This window comes from Perca flavescens, chromosome 3 (genome assembly GCF_004354835.1).
Source record: "Perca flavescens isolate YP-PL-M2 chromosome 3, PFLA_1.0, whole genome shotgun sequence".
NCBI classification, from domain to species: domain Eukaryota; kingdom Metazoa; phylum Chordata; class Actinopteri; order Perciformes; family Percidae; genus Perca; species Perca flavescens.
Genome location: NC_041333.1, coordinates 1742588 through 1758670, shown reverse-complemented (window position 1 = coordinate 1758670; position 16083 = coordinate 1742588). Strand labels below are relative to the sequence as shown.

At 43.3% G+C, this 16083-nt stretch overlaps 1 protein-coding gene across 8 annotated transcripts in view; it reads left to right on the top strand.

The window, feature by feature from the left end:
- The window catches only part of robo2 (roundabout, axon guidance receptor, homolog 2 (Drosophila)), a 177396-nt gene that overhangs the window by 144550 nt on the left and 16763 nt on the right, over positions 1-16083 (top strand). For 4 of the 8 annotated variants that reach the window (XM_028570053.1, XM_028570050.1, XM_028570036.1 and 1 more), the window contains 4 exons: positions 2508-2635; positions 3520-3792; positions 4781-4906; positions 13532-13691. In XM_028570053.1, coding sequence (XP_028425854.1) covers positions 2508-2635; positions 3520-3792; positions 4781-4906; positions 13532-13691 — 687 coding nt within the window. The remainder of the gene's footprint in view (positions 1-2507; positions 2636-3519; positions 3793-4780; positions 4907-13531; positions 13692-16083) is intronic. The other 4 variants (XM_028570054.1, XM_028570051.1, XM_028570056.1 and 1 more) reach the window with 1 other exon arrangement.

Sequence of the window (16083 nt, the reverse complement as noted above, 5' to 3'; positions counted from 1 at the left end):
CAGCATGTTCCTTGAGAGTTAATCTAGAAAGTGATCTGTGTTTCCCACTGCTCTAAGTGTTAGCTAATGTCTAGACTTTTAATCCAAATTCCATTCACTAGTCGATGGGACCATAAACACCTGATTTATGAAGTTGCTTTGGAATTAATATCTTTCACTTGGCTTATTTATGGGAAGCTCAGTGTCAGGCATCTAAGGCAGTATTTATAGTTTCCTACCCATCACAAGTAACTGGAATGTCTAACAGGAAGAGGAAACACTCCAAATCAAATTTTATCTGCCAAGGTTGCCATCCATCCTAGGTTGGACAGGGATTAAAAGTTAGGTGTTGACTTTTCATTAGATGTATGACCTGGTGTCCACCCCCCACTGGCTTCCCATTACCCACCCTCCGCACGCACGCAGGTGCGCGCATGCACACACACACACACACACACACACACACACACACACACACACACACACACACACACACACACACACACACACACACACACACACACATAAATATCCTCAGTAGAAATCAGTCTTATTCTAATTATCCTTAGCTGGAATACTGCTGTGTGATAATACTACTGTGTGATAAATACAAGGACGATGCAGCCATTTTCACTGTCAGCTTCTTGTCTTTCAAATGGTCTTTCTCTAGTGGGCTGGGGGAGGAATCGCTGGAGCACACAGGGCAAGTGAGACAAGTAACAAGACAAAGGCATGGCCTTTTACTTTAGACAATGTGCATTTGTGGTGCAGTCTTGTTGGACTCAACAAAAAAAGGAACAATATCCTCTTCTTTTTCAGCTGCTTGGAATGTGTAGTCCGCTAATGCTAAGCACTCAAGAGGCAGGGGATAGGAAGAGGAGGTGGAGGTGTATAAAGGGGAAATAAAGGAAAATATAGTTATGGAAAGATGGTATGGCAAGAGAGAATGATGGCAATGGGAGAACAAGGCAGCCAGAAAAAGAGGTAGAAGGACGGGAAGAGATGTATTACCCTATAAAAATGCATGTGTCTGATGCACAGCCATCAATTTGAATGACTTGTCTCCCCTGGGGGCCTGTTTTCGCATTCAGGAACCACAGCGAGGGCTCTTAGCTTGCCGGGGCTGCAGTTCCTTTGGACTCCCCCCTCTGTGGAACAGCTCTTCTCATTAGAACTAGTGGCTGAGAGAGAGATTGACTGTAGCACGCCCATTACCTGCCCTTGTCCTCAGGGCTTGATTCTCTCCCAGTCCCTCGGAGCCAACACGTCACACTGCTGGAGCTGAGACAAAAAGCCTCATCAGGCAGCCAGGCTGCTAACTACTGTGCTCCTCAGCTTCTCACAGTGCACATGTGTATCTGTAGTCTGCTACATACAGCACAGCCGGGCACTGACGGTGGGGTGTGCTGTGTTTCTGAGAAGGCGATGCCTTCATCACACGGGGTGCTTTTCTGGCCATTGCAGGGTGTGATTTCTCATACTTCTGATATTTTTGATGAGGCTCCTTTGTCTGCTTAAAATGTGTTTATTTGGTTTCCTTCCTCAACTGAAGTAAACTAGTAATTATAAATTCTTAACATTTTGGTTGCATTTTAATCCATTTCAATGCAAAGTCAAGGAAAAAAAGTAGGTTATGATGTATCAATAAAGTGACACAGACAAAGGCATTTAACTTCATCTTTCATTCTCATCTAACTCCATCTGTGTTATCCATGGTAACGAGCCTCAGACGTGATTGTACAGTAAAGTGGCCCTAATGGCCTCCCAGCAGTCACCCATGACAGGTTAAAGTCTTAATGGCTGCTTTTTATGGTTCTCACCCCCTCAGGAGGGACACAACACCTGTTAAATGGAGCTGCCCTCTCCCATATGCAGGCATCCCACAAGTGGGTCGGGGGCATCATGGTGGGGCTAGGGCCGAGGTTTGACATCTCATCAAATAAGATTTAGACTGTCTGGACAACACCACAAGGGGTTGATGGGAAAACACAGCAGAATGTACAAGATATTAATGAATAAGGAACATCTACATGTGGGTGTCAGCGTGCACTGCTGCACATGTGTGCAGCGAGCAAATTCATGCATTAGTGTCTCCACAGTGTGCTTTTGCATTAATAACTCAGGGAATGTGACAAAGACACAGCAGGAAAGCAGAGAGATAAAGGGCTGTGTTTGCCTGAAGGAATTCCAACTTTGTGTGAGGCGAAATGTATCCGTACAGTATTTCCTCCTATCTCAGAAGTGTTTCATTAGCTTCAGAGGCTTATGGCAAGCTTATCTCACACAAACACACATTACTGTGCACGGACTAACATTTAAACATATGTTTGATTTTTTTTTTGTCTTCACATTGTCTTGCTGCTGATTGCTGTCATGTTTTTTATTGTTTATTTCAGAATCCAGTAACATAATGCAGACATAAACCATGCATAATAAGTAATTAGGGATGTTTTTTTTTTTTTTTTTTTTTTACACAAAGCTCTGGTATTAATGTAATTTCACGTGTTTCATCCTGTGTTTCTGCCTAGCCGGCCAGGCCTGCTGAATGCCAGTGACCCAGGTTACCCCTGGTTAGCAGACTCTTGGCCAGCCACCAGCCTGCCTGTTAACAGCAGCTCCGGGGGACCCAATGACCTGAGTAACTTTGGCCGAGCAGGTGAGTGCCCTGGTGCTGTCCCAGGCACTTTGAGAAAGAGACCATAAGAGATGAAAGATGATGACCCGCCTTCCTCTCCTGTTGTTCATCATGGACATATATGCATGGACGATGTATACATATATGTATATTGCGTGTGTGCTTGGGCATATATTTATATATTACATCAGAGGACATCTAGAGCATTAACAGCAGGGCTTCCACTGTCACTAGGCTGAGTAATGGCAAACAGTCCAGCCTGGTGTCATAGCCCATACCTCTGAGAAAGAGAATGTGAGGGGAGAGACGGGCAGAGGAGCAGGGGGTGGGTGTGTGTTTGAAAGGATGGTCTGGAGCAGCCAGTCGTGAAGGACAGGCGCAGCTTGACTGGCGCAGATGCGGACACTTCCGCCATGGCTCTACATCATCTCCCCTTCACTGGGCATGCAAACCATGCACCATTGAGAGAGTCTGCCTGCGCTTTCCCTAGCTCTCTCTCTCCTTCCCTTCCTCTGTCATCACACACACACATGCAGAGCAGCAGCGTTATCCCTCATTTTAACAGAGAATGGAGGAGAGGGAGATATTCACACATGTGGAGGGGGAAGTGGGGCACCAAAGTGGGGGTGAGTTTTTTTGTAAGAGATGAACCTGTTAAGGGCTGTCTCTTAAGATGTGAGCTTACCTGAAAGCACAAAGACCCAGACTGTAACACTCCAGAACCACATGTACTTGAATCCCAGGTTACTCAAGGCCCGATGTACATAGATCATAGTCTACTTTTCTTTATCAGCCATAAAAAAAACAGACACATGTTTATTTAAATACTCCAGAGTTACAGCTGATCTTAACTTTCGTTTTAGAGGACAGCTGTCCTATAAACTCCCTCCCTTCCTCCTTTCCAGATCTCCCCACTGGGCAAGGGGATAAGACCGGCACCATGCTCTCTGATGGAGCCATCTACAGCAGCATAGACTTCACCACCAAAGCCAACTACAACAGCCCTGGCCAAACATCCCAGGCCACTCCCTATGCCACCACCCAGATTCTCCACTCCAGCAGCATCCACGAGCTGGCTGTGGACCTGCCCGAGGCCCAGTGGAAGGCCTCACTTCAGGCCAAGCAGGAGATGGCCAACCTGGGATACTCCCTGCCCGACAAGAACTCCTGCAACAACAGTAAGCTACACTGAGAAATAGATTGTGCTCATAGCCATTTGTGGGGATGTTGTTGCCCTCATGTGAGGTACAGCAAGTGTTTATAGAATATGTACAATAGTGTTCCATAGAGATTATTCTTATCCTGTGATGTAAAAAACTAAGAAATGTAACCCAGAGCACAAGCCAGACATTTACAGTTGTTACAAATGGCCATTTGGAGTTTCAACTTTTCCACCAAAAGTCTCTGAAGCCTTCCTAAACCCACTGTGGCTTGAGCGAGGTTGTCTTAAAAAGAGTAATTTTCCCCCAGCAGACATCATCTTGGTTACTTTCCAAGGTTGAATAAACATCTCATGAAGGAGTAGTGCCGTTAAGTCATCCATCCATTTTCTTGCTGGGTTTTCATGATAGTACCACTCCTCCTTCAGTTTCAGAGTAATTGCCAATCCATTTTAGCTTGACTAATGTTTAAGAAAATAATCCAAATTAATTACCGTGGATTTGATGCAGGATTTTTTAAAGCCGAGTGGAGTTTCGTACTTTAGGTGTAATGGGTATTCCTCAGCTGTATTCTTATGATCTCATTTTACAAATGATTAATTATACTTTTTACATAGTCCCTTATTACATTAAATGTAATTGATCTTTAAAAACTACTCTTCTAATTCTCCCTGTCATTATTTTGAGTATGATCACATCATGATTATGTATGATTATATCTCTTTGAAGAGGGGGTAAATATTAAAATAAAATCTTCACTATTGACTCATTTATCCAATAAAAAATGTATTCAAAGATTAGCGCTATGTTTTTCAAATCAACAACAAATCAAATATGTCTGTTGCATACAAATCATAAAGTGAGTTAAAAGGTTGAAAATGTGCACCTTGAATGTATGAATCCTGTCCTGCTTGCTTAATGCTCTAACTGCATGTTTGCATGTGCTTGTGCTAACTGCCAAACACCTGATGCCACTGTGATTTTTGCCCTTTAACCCCCACTGTAGCCCTCCTTTTCATTCCTGACTACCGATTGGCCGATGGATTGTCTAATAGAATACCACACAACCAATCACAAGATTTCAGCACCACCAGCTCTCACAACAGCTCAGAGCGAAGTGGCAGTCTCTCAGGTTGGTTTATGCAGCAGAGGATTTTATCAAAACAAACTGGGACACTCTCTGGGGCTCTGCCGCTTGACTTAATGATTGACTGATGTCTTAATTGCCTTATTGAACAGTTATTTGCATGTACTAACCTGACATCAAAGAACAAATGTATCAGCACAGTCCCTCTCCCTCACAAGAGATGCTTTGCTCACTCAGCTCCCACTGCTTACTTTGCATTACATGTGAATGCTTAATGCTGGATGGATACATGCTTTTTAAGTATTTTTGTTGTTGTTGTTGTTGATACATGGGGTTCTGAGTACAATAGCTACTACTGTACAGTATAAAGCCATGTTGGGATATGGGATAGGAGTCAACAGCTTATCGGAGCATAAAAAACGGGACATTTAAATCAGAGAGAAAGAATAGAACTACATTATACAGTATGATCTCCTGACAGATTATCGCTGCAAGTGCTAATGCTGGGTTTCTGCCATCAGAGCCAGTCCTTGTAAAGGCTTTGTCTCTTACTGTGTGAGTGAGCGGACGGGAATAGGGGCAGAGGGAGTCTTTCAGACAGAGTGGACTATACACACTCTCACAACACACACACACACACACACACACACACACACACACACACACACACACACACACACACACACACACACACACACACACACACACACACCATTAGAGATGCTTGGTTGGTTAAAGTGGCAAAAATACCTCCCTTTTTCCCTCTTCCACTAATGGTGGCTGGCTACACTAAAACCCATGTTCAGAGAATTACAATGTCATTTATAGGACACCAAGGCAGCCCTCTGCCTGCCTCCCCTACACTCTCCTCTTTTATCTAGTTACAAGCCACTGCCTTAACTGGTCTGTAATTCAATGCTCTGGCACACACAGAGCTGGAGAGAAGGATGTGAAGTGGCTATGCCTTGCAGGCAGATTCTTGCCACAGACACGCAGGTTACTAAGGGCTTGGACTGGGCTTGGCACATGTTCTATTATAATTTCATGAGATGAAGAGAAACGTAATTAACCAGAAAGATCCCTGCCCAGTTTAATGTGTCAGAGAATATGCTTAGCTTGAAATGTTGGTAAAATTTGCTTATTCTCTTTCTTGCTGAGAAATAGATAAGAAGATCGATACCACTCTTGCCTCTGTAAGCTAGCCAGCAGCCGGTTAGCTTAGCTTAGCATAAAGACTGGGAGTGGGGGGAAACAGCTAGCCTGGCTCTGTTCATCGGTATTGATCTTCTCATCTAACTGAGCAAAAAAGGGAATAAGCATAGTCACCAAAATGTTGAACCATTTCTTCTACTGTTTTCCTAGTGAAAGTAAAGAATAGGTGCCTACAGTATGTGGATATCGTGAGGGACATGGATGGATGTCATTTGATATAGACGAACAAATATATTATAAGAATTCCCATAGGTCAATACTCTTCCACCTACCCTTGCATAGTAGTTTATATCAAAGCATACGATTAGAGGAATGTATACGTTATAATGGAGGCTAGTACCCATTCCAGGGAGCTCTGAATGCTTTGCACTAGAGATGCACCGTTTACAATTTTCTAGGCCGATCCAGCCCATGGGCCCACCACCTGTGGGAGGAACCGCTGGGGTCGGGTGCGTTGTCACACGGGTGGCAGTGAAGGTCAGGGGCCTCGACGGACCAGACCCGGGCAGCAGACGCTGGCTCTGGGGACATGGAACGTCACCTCTCTGTGGGGGAAGGGGCCGGAACTGGTGCGGGAGGTGGAGCGCTACCGGTTAGATCTGGTGGGTCTTACCTCTACGCATAGTCTCGGTTCTGGAACCATACTCCTGGATAGGGGTTGGACTCTTTTCTTCTCCGGAGTTGCCCAGGGTGTGAGGCGCCGGGCGGGTGTGGGGATACTCACAAGCCCCGGCTGGCGCCCGCCACGTTGGAGTTTACCCCAGTGGACGAGAGTGTCGCCTCCCTACACCTGCGGGTTGTGGGGGGGAAAACTCTGACTGTTGTTTGTGCATATGCACCAAACAGGAGTTCGGAGTATTCGGCCTTCTTGAAGACCTTGACTGGAGTCCTGCATGGGGCTCCAGTGGGGGACTCCATTGTTCTGCTGGGGGACTTCACGCGCGCGTGGGCAATGATGGAGACACATGGAGGCGTGATTGGGAGGAACGGCCTCCCTGATCTAAACCAGAGTGGTTGTTTGTTGTTGGACTTCTGTGCTAGTCATGGATTGTCTATAACAAACACCATGTTCGAACATAGGGATGCTCATAAGTGTACTTGGTACCAGAGCACCCTAGGCCAAAGGTCAATGATTGATTTTATAATCGTTTCCTCTGATCTGAGGCCGTGTGTTTTGGACACTCGGGTGAAGAGAGGGGCGGAGCTGTCAACTGATCACCATCTGGTGGTGAGTTGGGTCAGGGGGTGGGGGAAGACTCTGGACAGACCTGGTAAGCCCAAACGGGTAGTGCGGGTAAATTGGGAACGTCTGGAGGAGGCCCCTGTCCGACAGACATTCAACTCACACCACCGGCGGAGCTTTTCGTGCATCCCTGTGGAGGCTGGGGGCATTGAACCCGAGTGGACAATGTTCAAAGTTTCCCTTGCTGAAGCTGCGGCGAGGAGCTGTGGTCTTAGGGTTTTAGGTGCCTCAAGGGGCGGTGACCCACGAACACCGTGGTGGACAACGGTGGTCAGGGAAGCCGTCCGACTGAAGAAGGAGTCTTTCCGGGATATGTTATCCCAGAGGACTCCGGAGGCAGTTGCAGGGTACCGAAGGGCCCGAAGGGCTGCAGCCTCTGCCGTGATAGAGGCAAAGCAGCGGGTGTGGGAGAAGTTTGGAGAAGACATGGAGAAGGACTTTTGGTCGGCACCAAGGTGCTTCTGGAAAACTGTTCGCCACCTCAGGAGGGGGAAGCGGGGAACCATCCAAGCTGTGTACAGTAAGGATGGGACACTGTTGACCTCAACTGAGGAGGTAATAGGGCGGTGGAAGGAGCACTTTGAGGAACTCCTGAATCCGACTAATACGCCCTCTATGTTAGAGGCAGAGCTGGAGGATGATGGGGGATCATTGTCAATTTCCCAGGCGGAGGCCTGGGAATTGATGAGATCCGTCCAGAAATGCTCAAGGCTCTGGGTGTGGAGGGGCTGTCCTGGTTGACACGCCTCTTCAACATTGCGTGGAAGTCTGGAACAGTGCCAAAGGAGTGGCAGACCGGGGTGGTGGTTCCCCTTTTTAAAAAGGGGGACCAGAGGGTGTGTGCCAATTACAGGGGTATCACACATCTCAGCCTCCCTGGTAAAGTCTACTCCAAGGTGCTGGAAAGGAGGGTTCGGCCGATAGTCGAACCTCGGGTTGAGGAGGAACAATGCGGATTCCGTCCTGGTCGTGGAACAACGGACCAGGTCTTTACTCTTGCAAGGATCCTGGAGGGAGCCTGGGAGTATGCCCAACCGGTCTACGTGTGTTTTGTGGATCTGGAAAAGGCGTATGACCGGGTCCCCAGGGAGATACTGTGGGAGGTGCTGCGGGAGTATGGGGTGAGGGGGTCTCTTCTCAGGGCCATCCAATCTCTGTACAACCAAAGCGAGAGCTGTGTCCGGGTTCTCGGCAGTAAGTCGGACTCGTTTCAGGTGAGGGTTGGCCTCCGCCAGGGCTGCGCTTTGTCACCAATCCTGTTTGTAACATTTATGGACAGGATATCAAGGCGTAGTCGGGGTGGGGAGGGGTTGCAGTTCGGTGGGCTGGGGATCTCATCGCTGCTCTTTGCAGATGATGTGGTCCTGATGGCATCATCGTCCTGTGACCTTCAGCACTCACTAGATCGGTTTGCAGCCGAGTGTGAAGCAGTTGGGATGAGGATCAGCACCTCTAAATCTGAGGCCATGGTTCTCAGCAGGAAACCGATGGAGTGCCTACTCCAGGTAGGGAATGAGTCCTTACCCCAAATGAAGGAGTTCAAGTACCTTGGGGTTTTGTTTGCGAGTGAGGGGACAATGGAGCGGGAGATTGGTCGGAGAATCGGCGCAGCGGGTGCGGTATTACATTCAATTTATCGCAACGTTGTGACGAAAAGAGAGCTGAGCCAGAAGGCAAAGCTCTCGATCTACCGGTCAGTTTTCGTTCCTACCCTCACCTATGGTCATGAAGGCTGGGTCATGACCGAAAGAACGAGATCCAGGGTACAAGCGGCCAAAATGGGTTTCCCCAGGAGGGTGGCTGGCGTCTCCCTTAGAGATAGGGTGAGAAGCTCAGTCATCCGTGAGGAGCTCGGAGTAGAGCCGCTGCTCATTCGCGTCGAAAGGAGCCAGTTGAGGTGGTTCGGGCATCTGGTAAGGATGCCCCCTGGGCGCCTAGGGAGGTGTTCCAGGAACGTCCAGCTGGGAGGAGGCCTCGGGGAAGACCCAGGACTAGGTGGAGGGATTATATCTCCAACCTGGCCTGGGAACGCCTCGGGATCCCCCAGTCGGAGCTGGTTAATGTTGCTCGGGAAAGGGAAGTTTGGGGTCCCCTGCTGGAGCTGCTCCCTCCGCGACCCGATACCGGATAAGCGGACGAAGATGGATGGATGGATTCTGATTTCCGATTTTCTTTGAGTTAGGCCAGCCGATACCGATTTTAGTCGATTCCGATTTAATTTTTTCTAACCACTTTATAGCACACGTAAATATTTCTTTTCTATCTTTTCTTTAATAGAACATTTTGCACAGAACATAGAACATGTTTTGAACAGATAATGGATCACTATAAAATAGAACTATTTAAATTACTCCTGGTGTGGGAAATTCACACACATCTAAAGAGCAATGTTAGAACCATTTCCTTCTTTTCACATCCAATATCCAACTAAAAAATTGTGATTTTGATTACCTACTTTCTCCTTGCAGGTGTTGCATATTGCTAACTTGTTATCTTCTACACACGCTGAAGAATTTCCAAACAGTTGACATGTTGCAGGTTAATTCACGAGGTTCCCTACATGTGGGAGAATAGCGCCGACATGTGCTTCACACGGCGAGCGGCTACGCGCCACACACGGCGGAGAAGTTGACAGAAAGGAAAAAGAGACCGTGCTGTGGTGTCCGTGTGTGCGTGCGTCCTTGAGAACTGTAACTCGTATAACTTATGTTGTCAGTTAATTGTAGCATTGACCGGCATGAAATCGGCATATGCCAGACTGACCTGCCGGTCGCCGGTCATGGCCGAGCACGTGAAAACCGGCCAATTCCGGTCACTGGCCGGTCTATCGGTGCAGCTCTACTTTTCACATTTAATTTCAAAATGTAAAAAAATAAATAAGACTGAAGGAGATAATAACGCATATCTGTATTAATGATGCTATAAAATGGAATTCATTTGCATAATATGTGATATTCATAAAACCCCGTTGCTATAGGGAACAGCACTAAAGAGTTTCTGACTATATAGGTGTATGTCTTCTATATAGTACAGTATATGCCACACACTGTGTACTACATCTTACAGCAGTGATGGAAATTTGAATCAGCTCAAGCTGAGGTTTGATTCAAACAGAGTGAACTCTGCATTTGAAGGGGGGAAGTTGAAGTTACAGTGGCTTGCTCTCCCTCTGAGGAGATGGAAGGAATAATGAATGTCAGGTCTGAAGAAGGAGACCAGGATGAAAAGGAACAGAAATAGAGCAGCTTTCATAGCAGCATGGATCTCCACTGGGGACATGAAGCTGCTCATTAAAACCTTTCCCCCGTGTAGGGGAGAAGAGGTAGCTGGTGTTTTCTGTGTTTTCTATAGCAGTTTGAGACCTTGAAGACTCCGCACTTCCCTCACACTGAGGCTGTTTATGAAGCTACAAAGTCTACGATTTTGTGAAGTCCAATGTAGTGTGTGGCCTGTTGTGCTCCTGCCCTCTCCATATATATCCCACCTCATTATATAATATGTTGTTGTTGTTGTTATTGTTTTAAACTAAGCAAAAACAAAAATGATGATACATGGCTTTCAGCTATTTTAATGTCCTTTTTGAAATTATTCTCCCACTCATAAGTTATGTCTGGCTGCATAGTTTTTCTAGAGTCTCTGTTCTGTGGCTTTCCCCCTCAGTACCAACGCACCCAATGAAAACAGAGCAAGCTCAAGGCTATGCAGCCCTACAGTTATAGGCTGGGAGCGCCCAAACCTTGGGTATAAATACCCAACGCTGAATCTATATTTAGTATGAGTTCCCCTTTGAAGAGAGGCCCAGTTTTGTCAGAGGAGATGGGTTCGCTGTGTAATTCCTGTATAGCTCCCAGCCACAGCCTCTCTCTCTCTGTATTTTTCATATTTGGGGTGAGCTGTTGTAATTCCAGTGCCAGACCATCTTTCCCTAGAAGAGGCTCATTTACAATATTGATGGCTGGTCTTGTGTGGAGGGACTAAGGATGATTAAACAATCACGTCAGCTCACCATTTATTGGTAAAAGTCAAGCATCGCCCAGAGGTACGATTAGGAAACCCAATTACTTTCAGACTATACTTACACTGTGGTGCTGCCTGCCTTGGGCTTACAGTTGTTTCTTTTATTACTTCCATTCTTTATTAATCTTATTCTGACACTTCTCCTATCTCTTCATGCCTGATATTTCCACCCCTACCCTAGCATTGTTACCATGCTCCTATTTGAAGTGCTTTTGTTCTTCTTCCTGGTAAAAGACTTGTAATAGTAACATAATCTGAATGTTCTGGACTTAAAACATATTGGGTAGAGTTTCTTTTATCTCTGCCATGTGGCTTCCATTCATTGCCTCTGTACGTTTCTTTTGATGACAGTGATGTACTCTTACCGTGCCTGAGTCGAGTCACTTTATTAGATTACATTAGAGTGCATGATGTTACATTGCACAAGATGCAGTATTGGCAGCTTTTTGTGGCACTGGAAGAAGTGATTACAGGCCTTTGGCAGCGAAGGCTAACCAACAGTTGACAGATACAAATGTGTTCAACAGAGTTTCCAAAGATGGCTTTCACTAGTCTGTGAGGCTGGTGATGTCAGTTTGAGGTGTTTACTGGGTTGAGATGTTAAGTGTTTAATGGTAGAGAGGCACTGCTGCAAATGAATTTATACAAGCAAATACTATAAATGGTAAAATATATGGTACAGTACAAGATCACATGATATGGAGATGCTAGGCAGTGTGTGATTAACTTGTTGGATATTGTGAGGCAATATGCTATGTGATAAAACAAAAACCTAAGTGTACATTTTAAATGTGGATCTCTTGATTGTGCATGCAGCAATTTCAGTGATTAATTTAGGATTAGCTCATTTTCTCCTGCAAAACTGCTGATTATTTAAACCAAACAATTGCAGATTTATCCCAAAAAAAATCAGTAATGACAATAATCATCATATTTGCAGCCCTAATGTTAGGGTAACATGTTCTACCCATTGAGGTGCACTATACACTAGTATCACCGGTCTGTAGTTTGAATTGTCAACAAGTCTCGTTAATTACAAAAGGAGATAACTCTTGTCTTTGTGAAAGTTGGAATAATATATTTCCAATACACCAGTGAGGAAAGAAGAAGGAGCAAGTAACACATTTTAAAGTAACAGAAACAGATGTCTTCTACCTTAGTATTTTTAAATTATAATACTGTATATATATATATATATATATATATATATATATATATATATATATATATATATATATATATATATATATTTATTTATTTATTTATGTAATTAAAATAAAAAACTAAATGATAAAGTAGATATGAACAAAAAACTGCTCTGAAATGTAGTTGAAGTTAATGTAAAAAACATATAATCTTCATGTTTTTGTTTTATGGACTTAATTTCCCTGATCTAATCTTAGCAAGAGTTAATTTTCCATCAAGGTCTTTTAGACCTTAGGAATATGTGCATATTGTATATACATCGACTTAAAACCGATATGGGCTTGAAGTCAAATGTGTTTAAAAGAAATATAGGTTTCTTCCATTGTGACTGAATCGTATAAAACCCAGTATTGACCTGGCTGGCAGATTTATAAAGATGGATGGGACAGAGGAGAATCTGGTGTTGGAGGGATATGAGAGGAAATGGATGGGGTTAGCGGCTCTTTGGTGTAATAAAAGAAATGAAAGTAGTAATAGACTCTCAGTGAATTCCATTAGGGACACACTGACACTACACAAGCCATTCATTATGATGATGTTGTGAAGAGAGATATTTCATTGTGGAACCGAAAGCCTGGTGTGAAAGGGGAAACTGAGGGATGGTTGGAGCACAAAGGTCTGCCTTAACCTCGTTTACTGCCGTTCTCTCCTGTTTCTATGGAGATTTGAGGCTTTTCAGCCAATTAATCAATGGAAGCAAGCTTTTCATCCGGCAACCTTGAGCTTCTCTGTGTAAACAGAAGCAGGAGCCCATTGAAATCTTGTGTTTGAAATTGTGTATGATTTTCCAAGGGTATGTTGAAACTGAGTCCAAATGTATCTGTTATCTAAGTAGCATGTTTGGACTAAACTGAGTTTCTTCTGTCACATAGCAATAGCAGCTCATGTAATTTGCAATGCTACCCCACTTGTATATTAGTTTTTAATTGATTTTCTTTTACAATCTAATTTTCACCGACTGTGTCTCTTAAATGCACTCTTTCCTTTTGTAGGTGGAAAAGGAGGAAAGAAGAAGAAGAACAAGGCTGGCTCCAAACCCACTAAAGCCAATGGATCCAACTGGGCCAATGTTCCCCTGCCCCCTCCCCCAGTTCACCCTCTCCCTGGCACTGAGATGGACCTTTATCCTAATGAGCATCATGACGGAGGAGGGTATGTCTAATAGGGCTTTAAACAAATAGGAATACATTATTTGGATATGAACAGTGTTCAGTGCAGGACAAAACTTGACCGATGATGCACAGTTTTACCTCATGATCAGATATTGAAGCCTGGGACATTGAGCGATTTGAGAGTAGAGTGCACTGTAAATTTTAACAAGTTGACTTTACTTAAAAAATGTATGGAAACTCATTGCCTTGAAAAAAGTAAGTTCAATGAACTTAGTAATGGTAAATTAGTGCAACTTTATTGTTCTGAGTAAACAATACTTAATAAACTTACATTTTCTAAGTGAACACAGCTTGTTTATTCTGAGTAAGTAACACTCAATACGCTTATACTTGTTAAGTGAAGACAACTTGTTTATTTTAAGTAAATGACACTTAATTAGCTCATGGTTTTTAAGTTAATCAAGCTTGCTTTTTCTGAGTAAGTAACACTCAATAAGCTTATACTTGTTAAGTGAAGACAACTTGTTTATTTTAAGTAAATTACACTTAATTAGCTCATATTTTTTTAAGTTAATGCAGCTTGCTTTTTCTGAGTAAATAATTAATTAGCTCACATTTTTTAAGTGAGCACTATTTAATACTACTGACTTGTTTTCTGGTTCAGTTTACAGACTGAAAATGACTATACAAGTAGCATATACATCTATTTAAAAAAATCTATCTAAAAGAATGAAATGAGAAGGTTGTTTTAGATGAATCACATAATTTCTTTATTTTTAATTATCTGGCATTCACATAGAAGACCAACCTGCCATTTAACATATTTATAGTACGCTGTAAACCCGAATAAGTTACCAGAACTCAAATTATTTTCAGTTATTATGACTTACAGTTTTGAGTTTTCAAACCACAGGAATAACTTCACAGAATTTAAGAAAATAAGTACACAACCACACCATGTGACTCAATACTTTTTTTTTTAACTAACTTAATATATCTAAAAGTCATGAACGTCTGCTTTTGAACAGCTAAATGTTAAAATGAAATAGAAAAATAAACATTTATAAATTAAAATAAAAAAATATTTTTAAAATATACTTAAAGAAATTGTATATTAAATAAATAAATTTAAGAGAGATTTTTAAGAAGAAAAACTCAAAATTTTCTGATTCTATCCTTCCAAATGTGTTCCTGGTCACTTAAAAGGAACACGCCAACTTACTGGGACTTTGTCTTATTCCCTGTATCCCCCAGAGATAGATAAGTCCATACATACCCTTCTCATCTCCGTGCGTGTCATAACTCTGTCTGACGCACCCACCGCTAGCCTAGCTTAGCACATGATTTGTATAGGCACAGCGTGTACAAATAACAAGATCACATAAGACACAGACATTTTCTAACCATATACATACTGAGAACTATATTCTCAGAAAGGGCGAAGCACTGCTACTTCTGCAGAGTGATTTGCACCTGAGAAGCCCTGTGGTGAGGAGCAGAGAGTTCACCTAGAGTTCTGCAAGCAAATCACTCTGCCCAAATAGCAGTGCTTTGCCTTCTGAGAATATAGTTCCCAGTATGCATACGGTTAGAAGATGGCTGTGTCTCTTGTGACCTTGTTATTCGTACAGGCTTTGACTATACAAATCACAACATGTAAATGGGAAAATGTTGGCGTTATTTGTCACTTATTAGGAGCATAGATGGAGCCAGTTACCTCCAGGATCTGTGCTAAGCTAGGCTAGCGGTGGGTGCTTCCAACAGAATTACGACACGCACGGAGAGGAGAAGGGTATGTATGGACTTATCTAACTCTGGGGGATACGGTGAATAAGTCCCAATAAGTAGGCATGTTTCTTTAAGGCCCTAGGAAATAAATATTTATCATAAATTTCTGATATTGACCAGACAACTAATCAGATAGTCAGGAAAATAGTCGGAGTGATCAAAAACAATAATACCAAAATGAAATTATTGTTCGTTACAGCTATAAAAGAAAAAACACTGCTTTTGACTTCCTTGCTAATTCCTGAGTAAGGCAACAGGGCAGCAATTTGGATGAAATTTCAAAAATTCTATAGAGTTTAAGAACATTTTCACTTAAAACTCTAAAATGTAAATGTTTTACATAACCAGTATCAAATGCACAGTGAAATGTGGGTCACAATGGTTAAGAAAAACATTAAAACATGCAAAACATTAGTGTTACTTTTGCATTATATTAATGAGAACAAAGGAATATTGTGTAGTTTGGGTCTATTGGCTGAACACCTGCAGTAGTGCAGTAACTTTCTGAGGCATTATTTAGACAAAAGGAGCTAACTTTGAACTAGCCTTTTATAATGCTTTACCCTGTAGCCTTTTTACAGATGAGTTTCTACATCGTTAATTCATTCTTGAGGGTGTGCAACCTCGGGGATAGTTTACCACTT